Consider the following 26,045-nt stretch of genomic DNA (forward strand, 5'->3'; position numbering starts at 1 on the left):
ATTATATTGTTTAGTTATTAGAACAGAACTGAGTATGTTGTATCACAGAGCAAAACCATAAAGCGTACCACATTTAGGGCATAGGGAAGAATGATGAAGTTGCACCTGAGAGAAATATGCCCTGGGTATAATACAAAAATTGCATTCTCTGTAATAAGCATTGTAAAGAACATGTGGTATCCACCGCAAACATGTAAGGATCTCAGCCTCTGTAACAAAAATATGCAATTCTGTGGTCCAAATAGCCGCAAGATGACAGGGCCATAAAAGTGTTAGGGCTTTATGCAAAATAGAAATCGTAACTTAATCCCACTCATTTTTTAAAGCCCATCCTGGGGTTGCACTAAGCCACTGATTACATAAAGCTGTTTTTCTTAAAATTTGCTGCTATTTTTGCTTAATGGAGCAAATTTCTTGGAACTCCTCAAACCCACACCCCACTAGACCCTCACAAAAACTGAAACTGTCTTTCCCCTCTATAAAAGGTATATCCCGCGCAGGAAAACTTGGAACATCCCTCCTCTTTAGAACCACAGAACTCTGGAACAACCTCACACCCCCGCTCAGAAATTCAAGCTCCTTCCAATCCTTCCGCAAACACTTGAAAACTTGGCTCTTCTCAAAAATCTAATTACTTCCCGTTCTCTAGCAACCGGTCCCTCTCTATCTTCTTAGTCCCTCTCCTTTATCCCTTCATTGTAGTTCCTTTCCTCTTAACTTCTGTAAACCGTGCCGAGCTCTGCGCTTGCGGAGATGGCGCAGTATACAAACCTAAGATTTAGTTTAGTTTAGTTTAGTTTAGTATAGCTATAACTTTTATGTTTTCACACTTGGCAATGATACGTTGATAAAGACATGCAAAAAAAATCTAGCAGTATTTTATTAACCCCCTCCTTTAAAAAGCCGCGCTAATGTTTTTAGTCCCGGCCGCCTTGGTAGCAGCTCCAAGGCTTATAGAATTCGTATGAGCATCCAAGCTGTTACTGCTGCGGTTGGCGTGGCGTGGCGTAACTTTGTAAAAGAGGGGGTAAATGAGCCTTTAAGATCTGCACTTTATTGTGGAAAATAACAGAAATTTAACATACTTTGCTAATAGCTAAACACGTACACTTTGGTGTAGTCATCTATCAAAGACGTTCCAAACACTCAAGCATTCAATGTTTTCTTGAGATAGTCTGGCATGACATCTTGCTGTTTCAAAAATAGCTATTTTCTCTACTGGCTTTCTGGACATCTTTCCCAAAATGTCCAAATTCAGACCTAGACGTCCTGTCGAAAATGCCCTTCAAAGCAAAATCAGAAATAGTACAGAGAAGGGCAATGAAAATGATAAAAGGGATGGGATGAGGAAAGTCTAAAGCAACTAGAGCTCTTCAGCCGGGAGATATGATAAGAGGTCTGTAAAATACTGAGAGGAGTGGAACAGGTAGACGTGAATCACATTTTTTACTGTTTCCAAGAATACACATGCTAGTTGAGAGATTTTGTGAGCAGTGAAAGTAGCAGGGTTACAAGGTGAGGTGAAAGACATGAGGGAGGTGGTTCTGGTGTATATATGAGAATACATGTACACTTCTCCCTCCGTATTTGCAGTTTCGTTTATTCACGGTTTTTAGCTTGCTGGCTCCTCCCCCCAAATTACATCAGTTTGCATAGAGAAATTGCTGATTCCAAGCGTTTACAGAGAAAATCGCTGATTCCCAGCACTTTATTTTTATTTTATAATTCTTTATTCATTTTTGTATGTTACAACAAGTGTATCAATTAAACTCATATAAAACTTAAAGATACACACTTGATTAACTCACATATTAGCATCAAATTTAACATTTCATTAGGAAATTAGTATTCTATAATGTTAAAATATTATGTAAGAAATCTAAATTTATATCATTCTTATTGAATATAATAATCCCCCATCCCTCCCTTCCTCCCAATTCAATAATACATAAAATCATCTTTATTGTGAATTCATTCAAATATTGATATATTATGTAATAATCAAAAATAAAATCCCACCCCTTTTCCCCTCTAATCAAATATCTTATCATGGGAAAAGTTAATCATTCATTACAAAAATCTGTTAACGGTCCCCAGACTTTCTGAAATTTACTCACGTAACCTTTTTGCATTGCAATAGTGAGTTCCATTTTGTACATATGACATACAGAAATTCCACCAGAAATTGTAATTGCATTTATCTTGGTGGGGAAGAGTACAAACTGTTAAAATGATTCCCAGCACTTTGTTCACCGTGTTTTGCCTCTCCTTCAGGAGCAGGCCAGGTCTCCCACCATGTTATTCGCGGTTTCTCCATATTCACGATGGTTTTTAATAGAAAACAGCAAATAACATATAAAAAAAGTTATTTGCGGTTTTTCAGTATCTGCAGTTCTGTTAATCCCCTATCACAGCGAATACGGAGGGAGAAGTGTACTTGTGTACCCAAAGAGATAGAAAGTCAGAGAAAAAGACATTTGAACAGATTGCACGAGTCAATTGATCTGTATGCCATTTACTGCCGTTAGAGTAATATGGACAACTAGACCTATTTGTTTAAAAACTTAGATATGTAATTATAAAGAAAACAAAACCGTACATTTGCCACCTTTGTTTTGTAGTAAAGCTCTTTAGTGGACCACAAAATGTGCATGCACTTCATTTTTTCAGGTCATCAAAGCAGACTGTGGTGAAAGAGAAGAGTGTACTTCCTTCTCCAACCCCTCCAGTCCCGCAGAAAGATCCCAAAGCAGAGCATGCCTCCCGAAAGAGAACAGTCAGCCAGTCGTCTTCCTTAAAATCTAGCAGCAGCAGTAATAAAGAATGTAGCGGCAACAGCAAAAGTAGCTCATCGAAGCAAAGGAAAACGGAAGGGAAATCTTCCAGCAGCGTGAAGGAAAAGGTAAGGCTTCTTAGGAATAAATGTCTCCTCTGTTTTGTTTACTTTAAGTCCATTTAGAAAACATTGTCGTAAGAGATACTAAAGGGGTCGAAATTCTCTTCCACTTTTACATCTACTTTCTGACTTCTATCCTTCCCAAGGTTTCCAATTTAAAATGTATTCAGACTATGAACAGACTGGTTGCAATATGGTATAGTGGAGAAGCATTTTGCAACTGCTGCAAGATTGTGGTTTGGCAGTTGTTCTTCCAAATCAGTCCAGGTAAATGGGTATATGGCTACCATCTGGATGACAGATCACCTGGGAAATACCAGGTACTGTAGGTCAGGGGACCCCATGTTGAGCAGCAACGTCACAGTAGAGCCACACCTGGCATGGGAGTAGCCAGTGGTTCATCTTTTCCTTGAAAGATTACTTCTCGACGCTTCTGCAAACGGGGGGTGTTTTTTGCATGGTTTAGAACCTATTCAACCTAGCACGACTCTTCTGTTTCTCATTATGCTAACTCCATCAAAAGTGTAGAACCAGTTAGGATGGATCATCTATTGCAGTTATGCAGGCCGCTTGTTGGGGGTATGCGGCCTGGCTGCCACAGAGGATATTCCCGCCCGTCCTTAGAAACTGCTGCCAGGGATCTCTACTTTGTGCCCGCCCCCTACCACAGCCGTGGATCCCTCCCTGCCTGCACCGCAAGCTGACCCAGTTCTTGTTCGAGCTGCACTCGCTCCTTCAGCAGCACTCTTTTCAGGGACGGCACAGTCAGCGATTTCCATGCAGGCAGATGTTCTCACAACCTGCCCACCTCCCCTAGTTGGCTTTTTCACTTGGGCATAGAACCTCAAAAGCCTGCATTGGGCGGGAAGACACTCGTGCATGCGTGGTATGGGCAATCTTGAAGCTTTGCTAAAGCTTAAAGTGACAGTACACTTTACCACTATCTGTACCAGTCTCCATGGATGATGTCACCCACGTGTGAAAATATCTGCCTGCTGTCCCTGGATAACACCTGTTACAGAAAGTAACTATGCTTTACCACACTCCTAACCAACTTCCTTTGCAACATTAAAGCCTGCTTCCACAAAATTGAAAACGATCCTCGCCTGATGTCTCAAGCGCAACAACAATAAAATAAAATTTCCTCTGGATAGGCTCTCAAAATTACCCCAGATATTCTCGAACCATTACCCTAGAAGAGAACAACTTCCCCCTGGAACTACACTCCCGCATACTAGGAGAAGAAATAGACAATGCCCTAACCATGCATCTAACATACAATCCAAAGTTAAACAACCCTTTTTGATCATGAGAAAACTCTGCACCATGAGAAAATACTTCAACACCGAACTATTCCAGATCCTAGTACAATCACTAATCTTACTGAGACTAGACTACTGCAATCTAGCACTAGCCATCTGCTCCAAATCACTCACAAGATGTCTACAATTAGAACAGAACTCAGCAAGCAGTAAGACTTATCTTTGGACTATGGAAATCTGAACACTTAACAATCCTACTATAATGAACTATATTGGTTGCTATTACAAACAGACTAAAGTTCAAACTGGATGTCACAGTCTGTGAGACCGATCCCAGGGCAAGCAGTGCCTTCCCCATAACTATCTCAAAATAAAACACACATGAATGAATAAAAAGCTTGGATTTTTGGGGAAACCTGAAGAACCTTGATATCTTGCTGGGGGAAGAGGGGTATAAGGGAACCAATTTCTCTCTGTGCAAATGCAGATAATTATGCTTATGATTAATATGCAGTAACGTGTATTGACTTCTGATGTGAGAATCCACATGGAGAATTTGTTTTTAAAATCATTGTTTTATTTTAGTCTACTGAAATACTTAAGAAATTTCTGGCATTTTAGAATTTTTTAAAAATCACCTTTTAGGAGAAAGCACCAAGCAATTCAACAAATTGCCCTCCTTCAGTTACAACAGCTGTAGATGGTCCAAAGTCACGAAGAGCAAAACTAACCTTTGATGACAGGTGAGCCTGAGGAATAGAGTTCTGTAAATGTTCCAGACTATTGTGCAAAGTGAGCTTTGACCTGCTGTTCACGCTACTGCTGGGGGAACTCCTTGCAACTGCACAATGTAGAATTTGCACACCATTCCCCCTCCCCCCAAAATGTTTGGTCTGCAGAATTTGATCAGCTGCTGGGATGAAAGAGAATGACACGGGGACAAATTTGTCCCCACAGGAACTCAATTTCCCCGTCCCCACAAGTTTTGTCGCTGTCCCATTCCTGTAAGCTCTGCTTTAACCGCACAAGCCTCGAACACTTATGATTTTAAAGTGTTTGAGGCTTGTGCAGATGAGGAATGGAGCAGGGACAGGAAAATGAGTTCCCGTGGGGATGGGGAAAAATTTGTGTCCCGTGTCATTCTCTACTCCTTATCATTCCTTTATATTCTATTTTGGATGTTTTCTTTTAATGGCACTGGAATGGCTCGGATTTGGGCACTATGCCACTCTGTGTGTTTAAGCCACAAGAATTAAATGATCTCAAGTGGGAGAGTACAGGCACCATGTGGATCAGACATACTAAGAGCTGTTTGGTGGCCAAATCTGTGAGCCGTTTCATTCACCATGAGAAGACTGCAATTAGAGCAAAGTGCAGGCACTGATGAGGAGCCCCAGGACTTTTACTCTCTTTGATCTCTGCAACTCACTGCTTTGGCTAAGAACTGACTGGCTGAAGAGTGAACTGACTGTGGATGTCTGCTTGAATGGAAGGCAAGCTGAATTATGGCATGCGGAGATAGCAAGTAGGCTGTTTGATTGAGGAAGGGAGTCCTGGCTGGTTGACTGTCTGACTAGTGGGGAGGGGCTGGGTGGAATAGACTGCCTTACAGGGGAATAATAATATAACATAAAAATGTATTTATAGACCGCAAAACCTTACAGTTCTATGCCAATAAATTAAAACTGATACAATTAAAAAGTAGGTCAGTCTTTCAAAAATTTTTACAAACTAATAGATAGGATTTCAATAATTTCCTAAAGAAGTAGAACTAGCCAATAGTTGTTGAAAATCATGATCAAAACTTGCAACTTGAAATGATAGTAGTTGATGAAGATATCTTTTACAGTTGGAAAGACAAAGCAGAGGAACGCAACAAACATTTTGGTTCAGCAATCAGATTTGAAAAATTCTCTGGCCTCAACTGGATGCCAGTGTAGCCTTCTTCAGGGTAACCTGTAAAGATATTTTTTGTTGTTGGTCATCAAGATGGAACTATATTACAGTAATCTAAAATACGCAAATCCAATGATTGCCCCAGTAATCTAAATGGTATGGTTTCAAAATAAGATCTAATTGTTCGCAATTACCAAAGAATAAAAAAACTTTTCTGAACCAGAGCCTTAGTCTGCATCCTCATTGACAAAATCTTATCCAAATGTACCCCTAGAATCTTAACCCTTTATTTGGCATTGTTGCTGAGGAGCAACATGTGTTTTCTATGGCTCTTATGGGCGATCTGCATCTCCAAATGCCTGTTTACTTGGCACTGTTGGTCTCGTTCAACATCAAGCTACGTAAAGCAGCCGTTTCACCATCTGCTAATTAAAGGATTAATGGTTGAATTCTCCTCATTACAATCAGTTGGGGTTGCAAGGAAAAATTTAGTTTTGCTGACTGGGAAGAAACTGGTAAAGACAAGTTAAGCAACAAGAGGAAGAATATATGTATATGTGTTATTTTGGGGTAGGGGTGGAGAGAGAGTGTAGGGCTGCTGTGTTTTGGTGGGTTTTTATTCAGCAATACATGGAGCATAGAAAGAGTTCTAAACTTGAAACTGTTGCAGCTCCAAACTTTCCTCAGCCTGTACAGAATGATAAACTAAAATACCTGAAAACCAAGACCTATAGTTGTGTATTACATATTCCTAGGGGAATTCTGCTTTAAATCCTTAAGAAAAAATCCTGCATATTTGGAAATACCTTTTTTTTCTCTCTATTGTAGTTTTAATTCATTATGATCAAGTTTCAAGTTTTATTACCATTTGATGAATCGCTTATACAAACTTTCTAAGTGATGAACAACTTAAAAAGCCACTAGTTAGTGGTCCCACAGATAATTGGGTATAAAAGACAACGTACAAAATAAATAAACCGATTAACAATTTTTGCAGTCAGATTAAAGACAGACATGATCAAAGAGGGAAAGGGGGGAAAAGTAACAATTCATTTTATATTGAAAATTACATAAAAAGGAAAAAAACGAGAGGGAGGGGAAAGGGTTAATATTTGTAACAAAGTATGAAGGGTCCAAAATAAAACATATTAAATATTAAAAGTGTCTTGAAACAAAAAAGTTTTCAACAATTTTTTAAAAGAGGTAAGATCTTTTTCATTTCTGATATAATGTGGCAATGAATTCATTTCTTCTTGTGCCCACGATTTTCAAAGAGGGGACCGTTAATAAGTTTAAAGAAGATGACCGAAGAGAGCGAGGGGCATTGTAAGGAATAATCATTCTTGTCATAAATTGCGGTTCATTGAAGGTTAGAACTTTGAATACTAAAAATAATATCTTAAAGTTAATACGGTGGGAAATAGGAAGCCAGTGTGATTTAATCATTAGTGGTGTAACATGATCATATTTTTTCGCTTTATGAATAAGTTTTATTGCCGTATTTTGGATTATCTGATGGTGTGGCAGCAGTTTCAATACGCATAGAATTTTAAAGCGTTTGGCACAGAATTCCTTCAGGACAAACACATTTTATTAGGAAAGTGCAAGTTCGAAGCATCTTCCAATAAGGTCACATCTCAAAAATAATAATCAGTATTTCTTACAGATACCACTTATTTAATGCAAATCTAAGCAATATACAACATATATAGAAAAGATATAACATTAAAACATAAAAATTGCCGCTGCTGATTCAGACCAATGGTCCATCTTGCCCAGCAGTCCGCTCACGCAGCGGCACTGGTTTTGACCTTGGGGCCGCCGCGTGAGCGGACTGCTGGGCAGGATGGACTCTTATGTTCATACTACACATCAAGATATATAGTATTTAAAAAGCTGAACAATGTCTAAAATTTCTGTCTTATTTCATAAAAATGCCTGAGAAAACAAAAGTGCTTTAAAAGTTTTCTCTCAATTCCTTGGAAGGGAGTTCCATAACTGAATCCCTATTCATCTCCAATCTAATTTGCTTAAAATCTATAACATCAAGTAGTATCTGATTATTTGAACAAAGGGGACATCCTGGCACTTGTCACCTTTTCCCAGTCATTCTGACTTGCTGTGCTTCCCCTGACAGCCAATTTTCAATGTTCTCATCTGTCTAAATTGAAAAGCAACCTATCAATTTGAGTTTATTTTTTTAAGTTTGGGTGTGTCTGTTATAAGGCTCTTTTTGGTTTATTACCTTCCAATTTGGTATCTTACCTGAAACTGTTTAATTCATTCAAATGTACCAGAAATTCAGGTCTGTTCCTCTTCCCTACCCCAAGGGCCTGTCGCTATAAGACTTTTTTGGACAGGACATTGGAATATCAGGCGGGGAAGTTGAACTCTTGGATGAGTCTGCTGATTGTTCAAGCCTATTCTTATCTTACATTTAGGAAATTATTGAAAACTCCACCTATTTGATATTTAAGAAGGTAGTTTTTATTAGGCTCTGTATTTTAAATGTACTTGTTATCTGATGCTGTATTTAATGGATGTGATAGTTATAATAGTTGCGTTTTTTGAAATTGTATTTTTTAACTGAAATGTTTATGTTCTGTTGTGAACCGCCTAGAACTGCTGGTGGGACGGTATACAAGAAAATAAATTATTATTATCAATGGGTATTTTATTAAAAAGCTTTATCAATCATATACAGTAAAACCTTGGTTTGCGAGCATAATTTGTTCTGAAACCATGCTTGTAATCCAAAAGACTCGTATATCAAAGCGAATTTCCCCGTAAGAAATAATGGAAACTCAGACGCTTCATTCCACAACCCAAAAACTTTAATACAAAATACTGTACGTACTTGTATTGCAAGACCTCGCTTGTTTAGAACAGTCACTACACTCCTGCAGCGTCAGAACCATCGGCTCAATTGTGATGATGTGGTGTGTATACTATATGTCAGGCCTGCACAACTTCGGACCTCACCAGGCCACGTTTTCAGGATTTCCCAAATGAATATGCACGAGATCAATATGCATACAATGGAAGCAGTGCAGGCAAATAGATCTCATGCAAATTCACTGGGGAAAACCCGACTGGATTCAGCCCTCTAGGACCAGAGTTGTGCAGGCCTGCTATATGTACTTGCATTGCAAAACATTGCTTGTTTATCAAGTTAAAATTTAATAAAATGTTTTGCTTGTCTTGCAAACCAAGGTTTTACTGTATTCCCTGTCAAGTTTCACTGCTAATGTTTTGAAATGCCACTAGGGGCTTGTTGAAGCACTTTTCTTGAGAAATGTTTCAAAATACTAGGGCATTAGTTCAGGAGATTTGCTTTGTTGGGTTTTGGTTTTTTGTTTTGTTTTCCCCTAATCCTGAGATTTTCTTGTATGCTGCAGAATTTATTCAGCGGATCATTATTTACAAGAAGCGAAAAACCTGAAACACAGTGCCGATGCTTTGGTAAGGAAGGACCTCCAGTTTTTGATAGCCTTTTGTGAAACATGTGCTTTCTTTGTTTCTGGTTCAAATCAATCCTTACTGTCTATTCCATCCTTTAGGCAGATATTTACAGAGATTCTAATTTCTCTGTAATGGCTCCAACTCTCTGGAACTCCCTCCCGTTATATCTGCAAACAGAAAAATCCCTGAAGTCATTTAAGTCTCACTTGAAGGCTTATTATTTCAAAATGGCATTTGAACCTAGTTCCTAATAGTTTGTCGCTTCACAACTGTTGCCATGACTTGTGACTAGGGAGTCTTTATCTCTGCAATATTTTCTCATAGGCTCCAGCTCCGGTGTAATCTAAGGAAATACTTTTTTACAGAAAGGGAGGTAGATGCGTAGAACAGTCTCCTGGAAGAGGTGGTAGAGACAAAGACTATGTCTAAATTCAAGAGGGCTTGGGATAGGCACGTGAGATCTCTCAGAGAGAGAAAGAGATAATGGTTACTGCGGATGGGCAGACTAGATGGGCCATTTGGCCTTTATCTGCCATCTTGTTACAATGTTTCTATAACCATAAAGTTCTATGACATCACAATGCAGCTGTAAAGAGCCTTAGCCAATAGGGAGAGGAGAAGACAGTGGATGCTGCAGATGGGCCATTTGGCCTTTATCTGCCGTCATGTTACAATGTTTCTATATCATTGAAAAAATAATCACCATTAACAGATTTTGTAATGAATGATTAACTTTTCCCATGATAAGATATTTGATTAGGGGGGAAAAGGGGTGGGTTTTACTTGTTGTTATTTATAATACATGAGTATTTGAATAGTTTTCACAGTAAGGATGATTTTATGTATTATTGAATAGGGAGGGAGGGGTGGGGGGATTATTATATTCAATAAGAATGATATAAATTTTAGATTTCTTACATAATATTTAAAATTTTATAAAATATTAATTTGTAATGAAATGTTTAACTTTATGCTTATATGAGAGTTAATCAAGTGTGTATCTTTAAGTTCATATGAGGTTAATTGATGCACTTGTTGTAACATACAAAAATGAATAAAAGAATAAAAAGAAAAAATAATCACCTTATCCCCATATGAATAAATAAATATATTCATGATCACTGCAGTGACTCTAGACTTCTAAGTGAATGCTCAGACCCATAACCGAAACTAGTGAAGAATCACAGAGTCAGTTATAATAGAGACCATCATAGCAAGTTCACTGTCTCTGCCACCTGCTAGTAAACACCACTATTTTACTTCAAATCTTGATTTAACATGCAAGATATAATGGGTGACTTATCTGAATGCAGGATGGCACTGCTGCTGCTCTTTAACTTCTCCGGGTACATATTTGAAATGTTAACACATTGTAGCTACATATGCTGTTCAACCACCCCCAACCCGGGTTTCACAATTGGCTTCTTCAAGAGGGGACACAGGAACCGGATACTCCTCCACCCGGCTCCACCCTTTGAAGAAAGAAGTTCCCTTATATTTTATGTGTACAATGTTTCTGTAACCATAAAATTCTATGACATCACAATGCAGCTGTGGTCATTAAATTTGCGGATGACACCAAGTTATATAGCAGGGTTAAAACCACAGAAGACTGCGAAGATCTCCAAAAGGATCTGACGACGCTGGAAGAATGGGCCAAAAAGTGGCAAATGAGCTTCAACATAGGGAAATGCAAGGTCATGCATGTAGGGAAAAAGAACCCGATGTTCACTTACAAAATGGGGGGGATCACCGCTAGGGGTAAGTAACCTTGAAAGAGACCTGGGAGTGATGGTAGACACAACATTGAAGGCGTCGGCGCAGTGCGCCACAGCCTCAAGGAAAGCAAACAAAATGTTGGGCATCATTAAGAAGGGTATCACGACCAGGACGAAGGAAGTCATCCTGCCACTGTATCGTGCAATGGTGCGCCCGCATCTGGAATACTGTGTCCAGTACTGGTCGCCGTACCTCAAGAAGGACATGGCAGTACTTGAGGGAATACAGAGAAGAGCAACTAAGCTAATAAAGGGTATGGAAAACCTCTCATATACTGACAGGCTGAAAGAGCTGGGGCTGTTCTCCCTGGAGAAGCGGAGACTTAGAGGAGACATGATAGAAACCTTCAAGATCACGAAGGGCATAGAAAAAGTAGACAGGGACAGATTTTTCAAATTATGGGGAACCACAAGTACAAGGGGGCACTCTGAGAAATTGAAAGGGGACAGGTTTAGAACAAACGCTAGGAAGTTCTTTTTCACCCAGATGGTGTTGGATACATGGAACGCGCTTCCGTAGCCTGTGATAGGCAGGAGCACGTTGCAGGACTTCAAAGAAGGTTTGGATAGGTTCCTAGAGGACAAGGGATTGAGGGGTACAGATAGGAGTAGAGGTAGGTTATAGGGATAGGAGTAAGAGGCAAGTTATAGGAATAATCAGGGACCACTGATCAGGCAATAGGCCTGATGGGCCGCAGCGGGAGCAGACCGCTGGGTGAGATGGACCTCTGGTCTGCCTCAGCGGAGGCAACTTCTTATGTTCTTATGTATAGAGCCTTAGCCAATAGGGAGAGGAGGAGATAGTGGTTGCTGCAGATGGACAGACTGGATGGGTCATTTGGCCTTTATCTGCCATCATGTTTCTATGTTACTATAATTCTGACTAGGTAGTTAATTTCCTTGTAACTTTTTGATATTACTTGCGATCAGATAGTCACTATCTTATGCTTATCTTTACTTTTCTTTGTCTTGTTCTTTCTGTATCCTACGTCTTGTTCCTATCCTACTTGTGTTTCCCTTAAGATGTTGTAAACTTTTCCTGCCCTTTTTGTCCTTTTGTGTCTAGTTTGGTTAATTTGTTTGTGTACTTTCCCCTTGTTATGTTTTTTATTTTAAATATTGCCCACTGTTTTTATTTACTGTACACCGCTTTGATTTGACTTTTTGTTAAAAATGGCGATATATCAAATAAAATAACTGTTATGTTCTCTTCAGTCTGACAGGTTTGCGAAAGCAGTTTATTACCTGGATGCTGTGGTTTCTTTCATTGAATGCGGGAATGCATTGGAGATGAATGCTCAGGAATCCAAATCCCCGTTTCCTATGTACTCTGAAACTGTAGAATTAATCAAGTAAGTTGTTTTTTTTTTTTTTGCCAAAAAGTGACCCAGCAATAGACAGCACACAGACACATGTACAAACAGGTTCTATAGGGTTCCGGGGAATGCTTTTTTGAGAGGGAGATAGTTGGAGATGGGAAACATGAATTGATCCCCAAAGCAAATGTTTCAAGTTCAAGTTTCAAGTTTTTATTCGTATTTGATGAATCGCTTATTTAATTTACTAAGCGATGTTACTTTACTAACAGGATGTTAGGCGTGATAAAGAAGAGAATCACGAGTAGATCGAGGGAGGTCATAATGCCGCTTTATAGAGCAATGGTCAGACCACACTTGGAATACTGTGTCCAACACTGGTCTCCATACCTGAAGAAGGATATAACACTGCTGGCGAGCGACGAAGCTAGTAGAAGGTATGGAGAACTTGAGCTACAAGGATCACCTCAGAAAACTGGGATTATTCACCCTTGAGAAGAGAAGACTGAGAGGGGATCTGATAGAGACTTTTAAATTGCTAAAAGGAATCGACAAAATGGAGCAAGCTCACTCACCAGCAGGGGGAAAGGATGGAGAGCAAGAAATAGCTTTATTCACATTGGTGAATGTGACCCAGACTCGGACCAGAGGTCATGGCCTGAAGCTGAGAGGGGACACGGCCAGGACGAAAGTTCTGCTTCACACAGCGAGTGGTGAACGCCTGGAACTCTCTCCCGAAAGAGATGGTGGAGGAAACTACCATTCTAGGATTTAAGGGAAAATTGGATGCACATCTTCTTGCAGGACACATTGAGGGATACGAGTGACTAATGTATGCATCAGGGTACGCCTGGCTGAGCCTCCGCGTGTGCGGATCACCGGACTGGATGGACCCCAGGTCTGATCCGGTGCAGGCATTTATTATGTTCTTCTTATGTACAATATATTTAAAAAATATACAAATATATATCGGTGCTGACGTACAAGGTGACATTGACATTATAGGGTAAAACTAACGTGAGTCGTGAGGGAAAAGGGGGGAAAAGTTACAATGCTGATCATGTAAGAAAGAAAAACATTAATGGAATGAACAAAAGGGAGAGTAAATGCAATGGTTAAAAATGCTGGTAGCTACTCTAAAAGCTTTTTTTTAATTTATTTACCAGGTACACTATGAAACTGAAGAATTATTTGGCCCAAGATGCCACATCAGCAGATAAACGGCTGGCGGTACTTTGGTAGGCACAGTAAGGCATTGGGGCTATCCTGTTTATCCTCCTCTAAAGTATTTCAGATATATACAGGCCTAGTTATTTGAGGACATGTGTGCTACAGTGGAAGAAGTCAGCATTTTAGATTTTTGAAACTCAGTTTATCTGGTTAAAAAAAAAAGTTTGCGATTTTAAATTCCCTGAAAAAGATGCAGTAGTGATAGTTAATGTTAGGGAAACATTGCTGTTAGAATCAGTTTCTCTCAACATTAGTCATTCTTTTTTTTTTTTTTTTTTAATCTTTATTCATTTTATTTTCAATATCAAGTGTACAAAAATTTCAACAATAAAATATCACATCACTTGAATATTTCAATTATTAAAATGAGCTTTATTCCCCCTCCCACCTATTTCATTTTATATCCCATATGTTAAAATATACAATAATAATATCCAATTTTTAATATTAAAGTATCCTAACCCACCCTCCCCCCCCTTTCTTCCATTAATATCCCATAAGGAAAAGAAATAAGTAATCATTAATCATTTTTGTTATTAGTATAAAATGTTAATGTTTTCCTAAAGTGTAGCACTCAGGTCACTAGTTCTTCAGTAAACCTTTGATCTCTTTGGCCAGCCTTCGATGCCAATCACTTCTGCACCTAAGGTTATTCAAGCTGAAGAAAGAAAGCGCCTTGAAATATTCTAAAACGCTGACCGAACATCTAAAGGTAAATATTTGGATTCTGTCTAGAATTGGTCTCAAACTGGGGGACTTGACTTTTGAATCTGTATTTGTGTTAATAGCATCTTACTTTTATGCCATGCTGTAGCTGGAGAACATTCACGGCTCTCATTTTCAGGGATATTTTTGCCTCAGGATATGACTGCCTTTCCCCCTCTAATTTCTTAACCAGCTTTCCTTTTCCGATTGACTTAGGATTTATCTTAGGGCCACTATTTCTGCCATAAGAAGGGAGGATATGTCTATCCTAGGTAAATTCTACCCTCGCTTCTTCTTCCCAAAGCTGCTGGACCCTGACTGAACTTAGCCCTTTCTGTGGACACTACTGTTAACACACAGACAAGTCAAAGCATTTCAATGTAACATCTTAAGTTTTTCTTTTTATACAGAATTCATATAACAATTCTCAAGCATCATCACCAGGTATAGGAAGGTAAGACGCATGGTTTATTTTCTACTATATTATGTGAAATGTTGCAGGCAAGTTGTTTTCCCTGCCTTACTGTCTAAGCTGTATCTGAAGTAATGGAGGGTGATGTGACATGTCCAAAGTCACAGTGTGTCAGTGGCAGAAGTGGAATTTGATCACTGGCTTTTTCTGGTTCATAACCCACTTCTCTAGATACAGAGAAGGGCAACAAAAATGATAAGCGGGATGGAACGACTTCCCTATGAGGAAAAGCTAAAGTGCTTCAGCTTGGAAAAGAGATGGCTCAGGAGTGATATTGATAGTGGTCTATTAAATAATGAGTGGAGTGGAAAGGGTAGATGTAAAATTTGTTACAAAGAGACCTTTTATTTTTTGAAGCTGGACTAGCTGTGAATTTGAATTGACAATCTCTTGGAGAGGACATAAATGAGAGATCTTTATTTTCTTTCCAACCCAACAGATGGAGAGAATTATACAAAAGGGGTTGAGAGCAAAATAACTCATTAAATATTTAACATAATGGGATGAAACTTTGCATATTAGGGGGAAAAAACCCCAGTAAAAAGATATCAAGTTTGAAAATAGACCACATTGGACCAGGTTTTCTAGAGAAATTAGACCCCTGCTTACCTATAAAACTGTCTTCCTCCCACCCCACCCCACCCCATCAAAAAAATTGCTTGGTGCATGCCTGTGGGAAAAGGCATTTTAGTTGCTGTAGCATAGAAACTTACAGTGAAACAAACCTTGGTTTACGAGTGCTGCAGTTAGCGAGTGTTTTGTAAGACGAGCAAAATATTTGCAAAATCTGCACCTCACAAACCGAGCATTGACTTGATTTGCGACTGCCACCCCCCCCTCTAGGATCTGACAACACCCCCCCCCCCCCATTCGCATCGCCTCCTCCCCCCACCGCCATGATCTGGCATCCCCCACTCACCCACCCAAGCACAATCTCATACCCCGATGTGGCACCAGCACCAAAGCACAGGACATGCCGGTGCCCGAAAATCCTCCCTCTTCCATAGGCTGGGCCTTGAGCATCTTCGCATGCTCAAGGCCTTCTAATTCTCGCTCTCTCTGAGATCAGACCAATGATCCATCAAGCCCAGTAGCCCATCCCCACGGTGGCCAATCCAGGTCACTAGTACCTGACAAAAACCCCAAAAGCAGCAACATTCCATGCTACCGACCCCAGTAGCCTGTCCTCACGGTGGCCAATCTAGGTCACTCAGACAATCATTCATAGGCAATGCAGACAAATATTCACCCATGTATATTTTTCCACTCAAGAATTAGATTTAAGCTGCCAACTGAATCTAGATTTGCAGGACATGGTTGATGATGCCCTGGGTTTATCCTAGTGCATGCTAGGATTTACAGTTTTGCTTTTCTTTGGGAATATGGTGGTGAAATCAGAACTACAAGTCCCTGCATGCACTGAGGAAAATCCAGAACTGGATCAACCCTATCCTGCGAATGTGGATTAGAGGCCACCTTAAATTAGATGTCACAAATGAAGACAAGTTCTTCACTTTATACGTGTACATAATACAACATCTCTTAAAAAAAAAGGTTAAAATCAGAGAAATATTTTTTAGATTATTCCACAATCATCATTATGACAGAAGACTAGGAAAGGAGACATACCTGTAATGCTCATTGCTATTCCCTTTTGTAGAGCATGTGGGGTGGGGAGTAGTTTTGCCAGATTTTATGGTACATCGCCTTGAACCAAATGTGTTCTGGTAAGAGAAAGGTAGAACTCTTCCCAATTAAAATGGTGGACATAAAATATGGAATTGTATGTTCAGATTTGCTGTTGGTATGTTCATTCTAATTTTTTGTTTTAACTTTTGTTTATTTGTGGAGACCTGTGTCTGTTGTCACATACTCTAAAATGTTTATGTATGCCAAGCAGAAAGTGACATCAAAATACAAAGATAAACATACTTAAATAGTTCACATGTACAGTACTGAACATCTTTTATTTTCATAATGCACAGTAAACCTGCAAATACACCGTCCCCGGTTTCTCCAAAGTTGTCTCCTGGCAGTACAGCCTCATCAGGGTCGAGCATCTCTTCAGGAAGCTCTTCGGTGACCATTCCACAGAGGATCCACCATATGGCAGCCAGCTATGTGCAGGTCACCTCCAACTTCATCTATGCCACCGAAATATGGGATCAAGCTGAGCAGCTAGCTAAAGAACAGAAAGGTAGGATTTGACAGTGAGAGCTTTAGCTCTGTTTGTGGGTTGAGCTGGTTTGTACCAGAAATGTCTTGCAGATCACAGTACATGGGAGAGAATTTTATCATTTTGTAGAATTGCTTGAATTCTGTGTTTATAGCCAGGACCAGTATTAGACATGCTGAACCCAGGTAGAAATTTGGAAGGGGGGCCCCCAAAGCCTGTCAGCAGGCTGTATGTAGCCTTTTCAATTTTGAACACCCTTGGGACTCCTTGCAGCATAGAGGCTCAGGGCAGTAACCTTGTTTGCATCTCCTTAACGCAAGTCCTGTTTATAACACACTAATGATCAGTTCAAAGCCTTGGAAATAGTCCCAAGTCATCATCTTCCTGTTCTTGAACACAGAAGATCTCATATGGTAATAGAGTACTCCCCCGATATTCGCGGGGGTTCCAATCCAGGAGCCCCCACAAATCTTGAAAAACCGTGAATACGGTTTTTCATGGGGGAGACTGGAGAGGGCAGCGGGAGAGGCAGAAGAGAGCAGCTGGAGCGCGGCAAGTGCAGGAAATCACTCGCTGTATGCCCTGATTGCCTCTTCCTGCACTAAGGCGGGCCTTACCAATCAGGAGCTGCATGTCAAAGCATAAGGATCCAGCTTTGCGAACTTCTGAAGCCTGTGCTTTTTATTCTGATAATTGCCTTCCTTGAATTTAATTTACTTGAGTGGTTTCAGGGATCGAAACGGGACCCCACAAACCCTGTCTTTGAGCTAAGTGACAGCTTTATTAGTTCAAGTGCAGTGACTATTGCATGTTTGATACAAAGAGAGAATTATCATATTTAAAGACTTTAAAATTTCAAGAATTATAACTTCTTCAATTAACAGCCTTTGAGAATGTGATCAAAGATTTTTTATGAAATGACAATGACTGGAAGGTAAACTCTTTACCCAAGGGGGGGTTTTCAGCCTTCCCTTCAGAGTTTCACATCTCTGAGCATTTTTATACATATTTGTTTGATCACTCTCTATAGGCTAATTTCATTTAAAAGGTCAGTTTTGCTCTCATTTATTTCCTTGAATTTAAGGCAATATTATGTTGTGGGAGGCATCCTTGGATAATTCAGCTGTTAAATGGAGGTGGGACCTGGATGTTTCTGTGGCCTTGAGTAGTATGCCACCCAACTGGGGTCTCCAGGATAACAAATTTTTAGGATCTCTCTTTGAGATGAACAGAGTGGACAATACTAGTAGTAGCAGTAGGGTGACCCAAACTGACCAATGTACAGTATCCCAAACACAGGTCTTGAAGTGCAGAAAAATACCTTGTTTTTCCAAATGATATGTATCATACAAATGATCACCTTTCATTGGCCTGTTCTGAAAGATGAAATGTCAGTGAATTTCCTATTCTTGTGCTTGGAAATGGTTTCTCGTGTAAACAGAGATAATGGAGGGGTAAATGAACTGTTTTAAATGATCTACTCTTTCCCTGGGTAAAACAATATGTGAGTACTTGTATGGAAAAAAGACGACTAGCTTTGGGTTGGGTTAGTTTGTGGAGTTAAGCAATTTCAAACCTTTGCGGTGTTTTTCAATGGAAAAACTATCCACAGACTCTGAAAACTGTCCAGGATAAAGGGCCCACAGACTTTGCGTCTGCCTGCAGAGTTTCAAAATTTGCTCCACTTTTAACGTGAGCAGTGAACTGCTGCCAATTGAACTCAAAGAAGATGCCAAACACATGGCATGTCAGGTACGAGTCTAGCCTTGCTGGCATGGTCATTTACTTTGTTACTTTCTAAGGTTCTAAATGCAACCATTCTTCTTTTTTTATGGGTTTCTCTGTATTTAGTCCTATATTGCGTTCTGGGCCATCTCCATTCTTTCTGAATCTCCTGTGCTTCGATGGTGAAAATGAGGTCTTTTAGAACTCACAAGCACTCAGAAGCCACCAGGCAACGCAAGGGGAGAAGAAGAAAAATAAATCAAGATAGTGTGACAAAATATCTTGGTTTAAAATAACAACAACTGCATCTTGACATTTCTGTGACAGTTGTTTCTGTTATAAACCAGTGCTGACACAGGTCGTGTCGAGGTGGAAAACGACATATTCTTTCCTAAGGGACCTTCAGTCACAAGGGGGCACCCGCTCAAACTCAGAGGAGGGAGATTTGGTGGTGACACCAGGAAGTATTTCTTCACAGAAAGGGTGGTAGATCACTGGAACAAACTTCCGGTGCAGGTGATCAAAGCCACCAGCGTGCTCGACTTTAAGAATAAATGGGACATCCACGTGGGATCCCTACGTGGGTCGAGCAGCACTCAGACTTAATGGGGTGGGTCAGTAGAGTGGGTAGTCTTGATGGGCTGTAGCCCTTTTCTGCCATCATCTTTCTATGTTTCTAAGGTTTCAGAATTTCAGAGAATGTGAAGCTTGAGAGAGGGGCCCCAGGTTATATTTCTAAATTGTCCTGCTTATTTTCCTTGTAAATCTAGAATTCTTTGCCGAGTTGGATAAAGTCATGAATCCCCTCATCTTCAACATGAGCACCATGGCCGATCTGGTACGCTACACCCGCCAGGGGCTACACTGGTTGCAACATGATGCTTAAATGATCTTGAAAGGACCTGAACAGATGGACCCCAGAACCTGCTCGTCTTGCTGCCTCTGATTTCCTCCACAACACTGTGCCCTGTGGGAAAGGAAGACTGCCATAATTCACGGCTTAGTCAACACTAAGAATAAGGAATGCTTTCGTGCAGTTAGACTCATCTGCTGGCTTTCCGCCCAAACCATCTTGCGAACGGACCTCTTCCTTACTCCAAGTTTGAAGCTTTATTTAAATATTTTTAACATCCATATCATGAACATAAATTGGCATCACCAATCTATGATGGAAGCGGAATTCCATTCATACTGCACAATTAATCATAGTAAATTCTATTTATTTTAATGTTTTCAAAACTAGGCTTGTGCTGTTTTAAGACATTGAAGTGTCCAATTACACTCACCCTTCCATCTTCAGGAAGAAGCTGGCATGTAGCTACTTTTATTGTTTTATACTTGTGAACTTTCTTACTTGTTAATGTCTTATTGTAGAAGAAAAAAAAAAAAAGTCTTGATATGTTTTTAAAAATTTAGGGACAAATACGGACTTTTTATGCCTATTATATATGACTACGGTCTAAAATAACAACAGTTTTATTATTGCAAAATCTGTGCTAAAGGTTAAACAGAAAAGTTCCAGAGATATTCTTCTACATATTAAAAAGAAAATCATTTTAAATATAATTAAGATATAAAAATATATATATGGAAAAAAATTATTTTAGTTTATATCAAACTTGGGGTGGTTATTTTCAAAAGACATTCGAGCAACACAGTTTTAACACTATAACAATCTATACTAAACTGTTACTTAGCTTGCATTTAATGCAATGTAATTATGGGTTAAACAGGGTATGAAATTTTGAAATAGATGTTCTATGCCCAGTGGCAGATTAAAAATGTTACCTGCCAACTTTAGAGATGGGGAATGCACTCCTCCACAAATAACTGTGTTCTCATTTGCTCTAAGGACGCAGTTTTTAACAGTGAGCTGTGGTAACGCCCCTCACTGTGGAGAACCTTTTGTTTTTCTATAGGACAGAAATAACCCCTCAAAATACCAATTAACACAATAAAGCTAGAAAGTAAATAAAGAGACTGTGGACAGTAGAAAACTGGAATGCTCTTCCGGAGTCTGTCATAGGGGAAAACACCCTCCAGGGATTCAAGACCAAGCTCGACAAGTTCCTGCTGAATCGGAACGTACGCAGTTAGGGCGCTGGTCTTTGACCAGAGGGCTGCCGCATGAGCGGACTGCTGGGCACGATGGACCACTGGTCTGTCCTAGCAGCGGCAGTTCTTATGTTCTTATGCTGCTGTAGTGGTAGATGTGGGATATCCCCAAACCAGGAGTCTACAAGAAGCTTCTCAGAGCTGGTCCTGCATGCTGTCTAGTTCCTTTCAGGTTCTTGCTGGAATTTTGTAGACGAACTATGTTCCCAGGCTGAAGTTTTAAACCTCCAGAGAAGTATTAAGCAGATTCATGTTCGGAACACCTATGTTTCCCAGGACTAGGAAATGACTGTGTACTAACATCCGAACGGGCTAAAGTACAAAGGTTCAATATAGTTTCAATGAAGCTGACAAGGAAGACTGGTTTATAAACAGAAAATATTTTCCTATACTCTGCTTTGATTAGATGTTGCGTGTGTGTTTGTTTTGGGGTTTGGTTTTGTTCTTTTGAATGAAAACAATCCCCAACACTGGCCTATTTGAGGTGATGGATAGTAATGCTGGCGTGGCCCATTTTCCAGGCCATCTGAGAATGTCCCACCATGTTATTTGGTCAGTAGATAAATGTTGCATTTGGGAACAGGTTTCAAAGACCGACAATCTTTTACCTTTTTTTAATCAGTTTTCCTATTTAGGTTAGAGTAGGTTTTTCTTGTGAGTAATCATTTGAAACATGTAAGGACCACCCCCCCTTGGATAGATGGAAAAGCAAAATAGTTTTAGATACTGGCAGCCATATCATGGTTGAGAAGCTACATGGTCTGCTGCCACTAGCCCCGGGATGCTGGAATACTAACCACTACAGAGGGACATGATACACTAAAGATTTCCGACTTTATTGCCCTGTTTCACTAGTAGGAAGGTTCCCTGCTGATAAAGGGGAAAGTCCAGGATTGGGAGTTAATCGCCTTTCTCAAAGTGGTGTTCCAGAAGTAGCTGCTTGAAGAATGAAACCAAAGTACCTTTCCATGCAAGGTGCTTGTCTGAGTGTAAGATAAATGTTTGTGTGACTCAGTATTGCTTAGTGCCACTATCTTGTCTGGTGTGCCTTATGCGATTACCTTACACTTAAAAGTTTCCTGAACTGTTTACAGGTGAAATTTTACCATAGGACCAGCTGTACTACCTGTTCTTTTTGCAGGAGTCTGGTAGAATTCCATTCCTTTTCTAAACCTGCACAAGTGAGGTGTACATTTTGGCATTTGAATGCAAGTCTTCTTTTCCTAGCCAAGAAGACATCTCTGAACCTATTACAGTGCTATTTCTAAAGTGTCCCAAATTGTCACCACCTCCCTGGATCCCTTCTGAGACATAACTTTAATTTCCAGAATCAAATTGCACTGATGTATGTGTTGTGTGTGTATAGAGGTCGAGGAAGTGCCGTCTTTGTGACAGATTCCTAGGAAGGACTTGAATTCTACCTAGGCTGGCACAGCTGCTGTGTCTTCAGGATTGTGTGCTTTTATTTTTTGAACATTCTCTGTACATCATGTACATCCTTACCAGTTATACCTTTACATTTTACAATAGGCCTGTTTTTCTTCTGATTCCTCCATTTCTTCTTATCTGACTTGTTTTCATGTTTCCTGTTGGTGCTGTAGACCAGACGTGCTCAGAAATTGCAGCAGACTGTTCCTATGCCTTTCATTGTCTCTTCTGTTTGCACGACTGACAAATGAGATACGGAGATCATAATTATATACTTTTGTGTATTACAGTATTCCTCAACTGTTGATAGTCACACTAGGTAAATATAGATAATGATCTCTCAAAAGCAATTGTCAAGATTCCAGATTAGCCCATGTCATGGAACAGAAAACGGTCATATTTTCTGTGGCAAAATCCCATTTGGGACTTGAATTGCTTTGTCTGAACTTCAGTGTTTATTGGAATGAGCTGCTTTATTTTACAGAGTGAAACTGGAATAACTACATACAAAATAAAAATAAATCCAGATTTCTAAACCATCTTGGTATTGATCTAAGCCTCCTGCCAGTGGCTGTCCTGAACTGTGTATTAATATTTTTCATAAGAATTTATGCAGTTAAATAACCTTGTCAAAGCCAAATTCTAAATGTAGAATGAAGTGAAATAATCCGATCATTTTGCCATGTCTTAGGACACGTGTATTTGTTGGCAGAAAGCTGCCATGTTTCTCTCTGATAAATTCTGTGCACCTGTAAGTTGGTGGATTAGATTTATGTAATCATGTGAAAACAGGGGTCTTGATTGGCTTGGTGTATATTCCAAGAATGATCTTCTTCAATGCCTTAGATTTGCTGGAGGACTTTGCACAAGAAGAAAATAAAACTTGGGAGTTTTACTTTCCTCTTGGAACTGATGGCCATATGTCGGCACACTTCCTTCCTCTTCTGATTTCATACAGCAGTGTGCAATCTGTAATGTTATGTTTAAAAATGTATCTCTGTCCATCCAAAGTATGATTATTAACATTTAATATTCCTATTCCTCCTCTCTTCTAAGCTTACAGTGGAACTGACCATTATTTATTAAAAGGGGGGGGGGTGTACGTGTGCCGAGTCCCTATTTTCTTGGTGACTGTTCTTTCATTTACATAAGTGCAATGTATTCCTTTCAACAAAGGTTTGATTGCTGTGTGATTGATTTTAAAGATGTGTGTATCCCCAGTGTACAGAGTTGTACAGCTTTTAACAAGTACGATTTAGCAGAGTGAAGTCCTGGACCGATGACGTGACTTTTGTCTTACCGTTTGTCTTAGTCAAACCACCTTTTGTTAAAATAAAATGATCTATACTGTATTGCTCAACACTGCATTGACAAGAGCACAGAAAGTAGTGCATTCATATGTGTGCACTTTTAAATCGGGCTTGACAATTTTATACTTTTGACTTCAGTTGCCAAATGGCAGAAAAAGCTTTGGAATTGGTTCTGGTGCATTGCTGAAGCAGTAGTGGAACAGTATTATGGAAGGAAAATTATCTGACCATTTTGACCCAGCTAGGAAGAGAAGCCCGTGGATATAGAATTAAAGTGTTATTTCCTTAACGGAGCTGATTACTTTAACTCAACCACTTCAGCCCATTTCCTTTATTTTTAAGGAAATTATTGTGTAAAATATCAAAAGTATGAATGTGAACTGGAGAAGATGATCAATGAGCTATAGATAAAGCAAAATCAGTGTTGATTTCTGTCTATAAATTCCCAGGAATTATTTTTGTATTTCTTTCAAAGTAGAAAGAAAATATTTTCTAATTTATTATTTTTTTCAATGTTCTAATTTCTGAATATAATTAAAAACACAGTGCCCAAGAATGTACAGATAACTGAAATCCCAGTATGTGATTTCACTGGAACAGGATAGCACTCGTTTTTTCTCTCCCTCTTCAATTCAAGTAAACTGAACTGAAAACAGTTTGAACTGCTATTTTAATGACCATGTCTGTATTAAACAGTTAATGCCTGGCCAAATGTACATGTAATTAATGTCTGTCCAAGGGTAACCTAAGAGAGGTACCAAGACTTTGGTTATGGTGAACCTTATGCATGTAACTACTTAAGAACCAGTTTCCCATGTACCCTAGGAAGAGATTTTGCATAAGATATATATATATATTTTATATCCCACCTCTAAGGAAAACTGTCAAAAGGTTAAGCATGGTGGCAGGGGTGTAAAAGCTTAACTACTACAAACCCATACTTGAAAATGATCCCTCTTTCTTACGACTTTGGTTTTGGCCTCACATTTAGCTCTTCTAGCTGCTTTCATTTGCATTGGTATAACTGTAGGTTTGTAGAATATAGCTTCAATCTAGATGGACAGAGCAGTGCTGTGCGTTGCTGGTGAATCACTCGACCCATATGTGTAAAAAGAGTAACTAGGCCAGCCTCCCATTACCCATCCTATATTGATGTGAATAATCAAAATTGCTGAAAAGTGTCAGATAAGTCTGGGCTACTCTACCCAGAGGGTTAAAGGAGTCTTTCCAGAATGCATTGCCAACCCAGATTATTTCCTAATATATCCATCTGTTTAATGAATGCTTAAAAGAATGTTTTTGTTATACTCATGATCACTTGGAAACATGCTGCATACCTGAATTCTATGTTCTGTGTCTTTCTGTATGTTAATCTGTTCCACGTTAATTTGTACTGTACTTATTTTTGTAGACTTTACACATGCGTGAATCAAAAGAATTGGGAATAGAGTAGAATCTGCAGCTCATAGCTAGATGCCTGACATTTTCCTGGGTGCACTATACTCCCATGATTTTTACGTTCTAAACTCCTTTATTTGCTATTATATTCTCATTTTTATCTACTCACCTCCTTTTAAAGGCTTTTAAGAAATGTTATTTATGAAAGATAATGCAGATGTATATTTATTAAAGTCATTTTATCATATTTGAAAGGTGGGAGAGCTGTGCCCATGTACTGACTGGTTTTGGTTCATGACCCTTTACAAAGGTACTGTAGGTGAATGACAAACTGTGTGATTTCTTTTGCCTTTATGCACCGTGAGTCCTTGGTTTGCGTTTACTTCTATCCCAAATATATAGGCTTCTGACATTTTCAACCAAAACTTTCAAAACTGTGATTGTATTTGTTGCAATACATAAAAAATTTCAGAAGGGTACTTTTGGGCTCACATTCTGGATTTCTGCGTCAGTATGTGCATTTCATGTAATAAAAGCTGTTAATGGTGAGAAAAGTATTATATACTAATATGTTTTCCACATCTGTATAGCATATTCTATGTATTTTGTGGTATTGAGAATAGAAAGTTTAGTGTCTGAAATGTGTCTTAATGTGTATTTTTAAACAAATTTATGGCAATTAAAATATTTGGAGAAAAGGGTCTCATTCGAATTTGTAAAAATCTTTTTAACTACTGTCATTAAAATGCTTTGTATAATGCAAAACTGTAACTGGAGCAGCTAAGTTGAATAAATCATAGTTTCTGTATTATTAAACTTTATAAGCACTGTGCTGTAACAGCTGGTCCAGCTTCCTTTTCTAATTTGTTTGACTGT

The 26,045-nt window shown here is 39.2% G+C and overlaps 1 protein-coding gene across 4 annotated transcripts in view; it reads left to right on the plus strand.

The window, feature by feature from the left end:
• Nucleotides 1–26,007, plus strand: part of AFF4 (AF4/FMR2 family member 4) — a 99,227-nt gene extending 73,220 nt beyond the window's left edge. For all 4 annotated transcript variants that reach the window (XM_033926992.1, XM_033926993.1, XM_033926994.1 and 1 more), the window contains 9 exons: nt 2,671–2,902; nt 4,804–4,901; nt 9,453–9,516; nt 12,510–12,646; nt 13,777–13,848; nt 14,459–14,552; nt 14,956–14,999; nt 17,003–17,214; nt 19,689–26,007. In XM_033926992.1, the coding sequence (XP_033782883.1) occupies nt 2,671–2,902; nt 4,804–4,901; nt 9,453–9,516; nt 12,510–12,646; nt 13,777–13,848; nt 14,459–14,552; nt 14,956–14,999; nt 17,003–17,214; nt 19,689–19,804 (1,069 nt within the window). In that variant the 3' untranslated portion in view covers nt 19,805–26,007. The remainder of the gene's footprint in view (nt 1–2,670; nt 2,903–4,803; nt 4,902–9,452; nt 9,517–12,509; nt 12,647–13,776; nt 13,849–14,458; nt 14,553–14,955; nt 15,000–17,002; nt 17,215–19,688) is intronic.
• The last annotated feature ends 38 nt before the right edge of the window (nt 26,008–26,045 follow it).

This window comes from Geotrypetes seraphini, chromosome 18 (genome assembly GCF_902459505.1).
Source record: "Geotrypetes seraphini chromosome 18, aGeoSer1.1, whole genome shotgun sequence".
Classification (NCBI taxonomy): domain Eukaryota; kingdom Metazoa; phylum Chordata; class Amphibia; order Gymnophiona; family Dermophiidae; genus Geotrypetes; species Geotrypetes seraphini.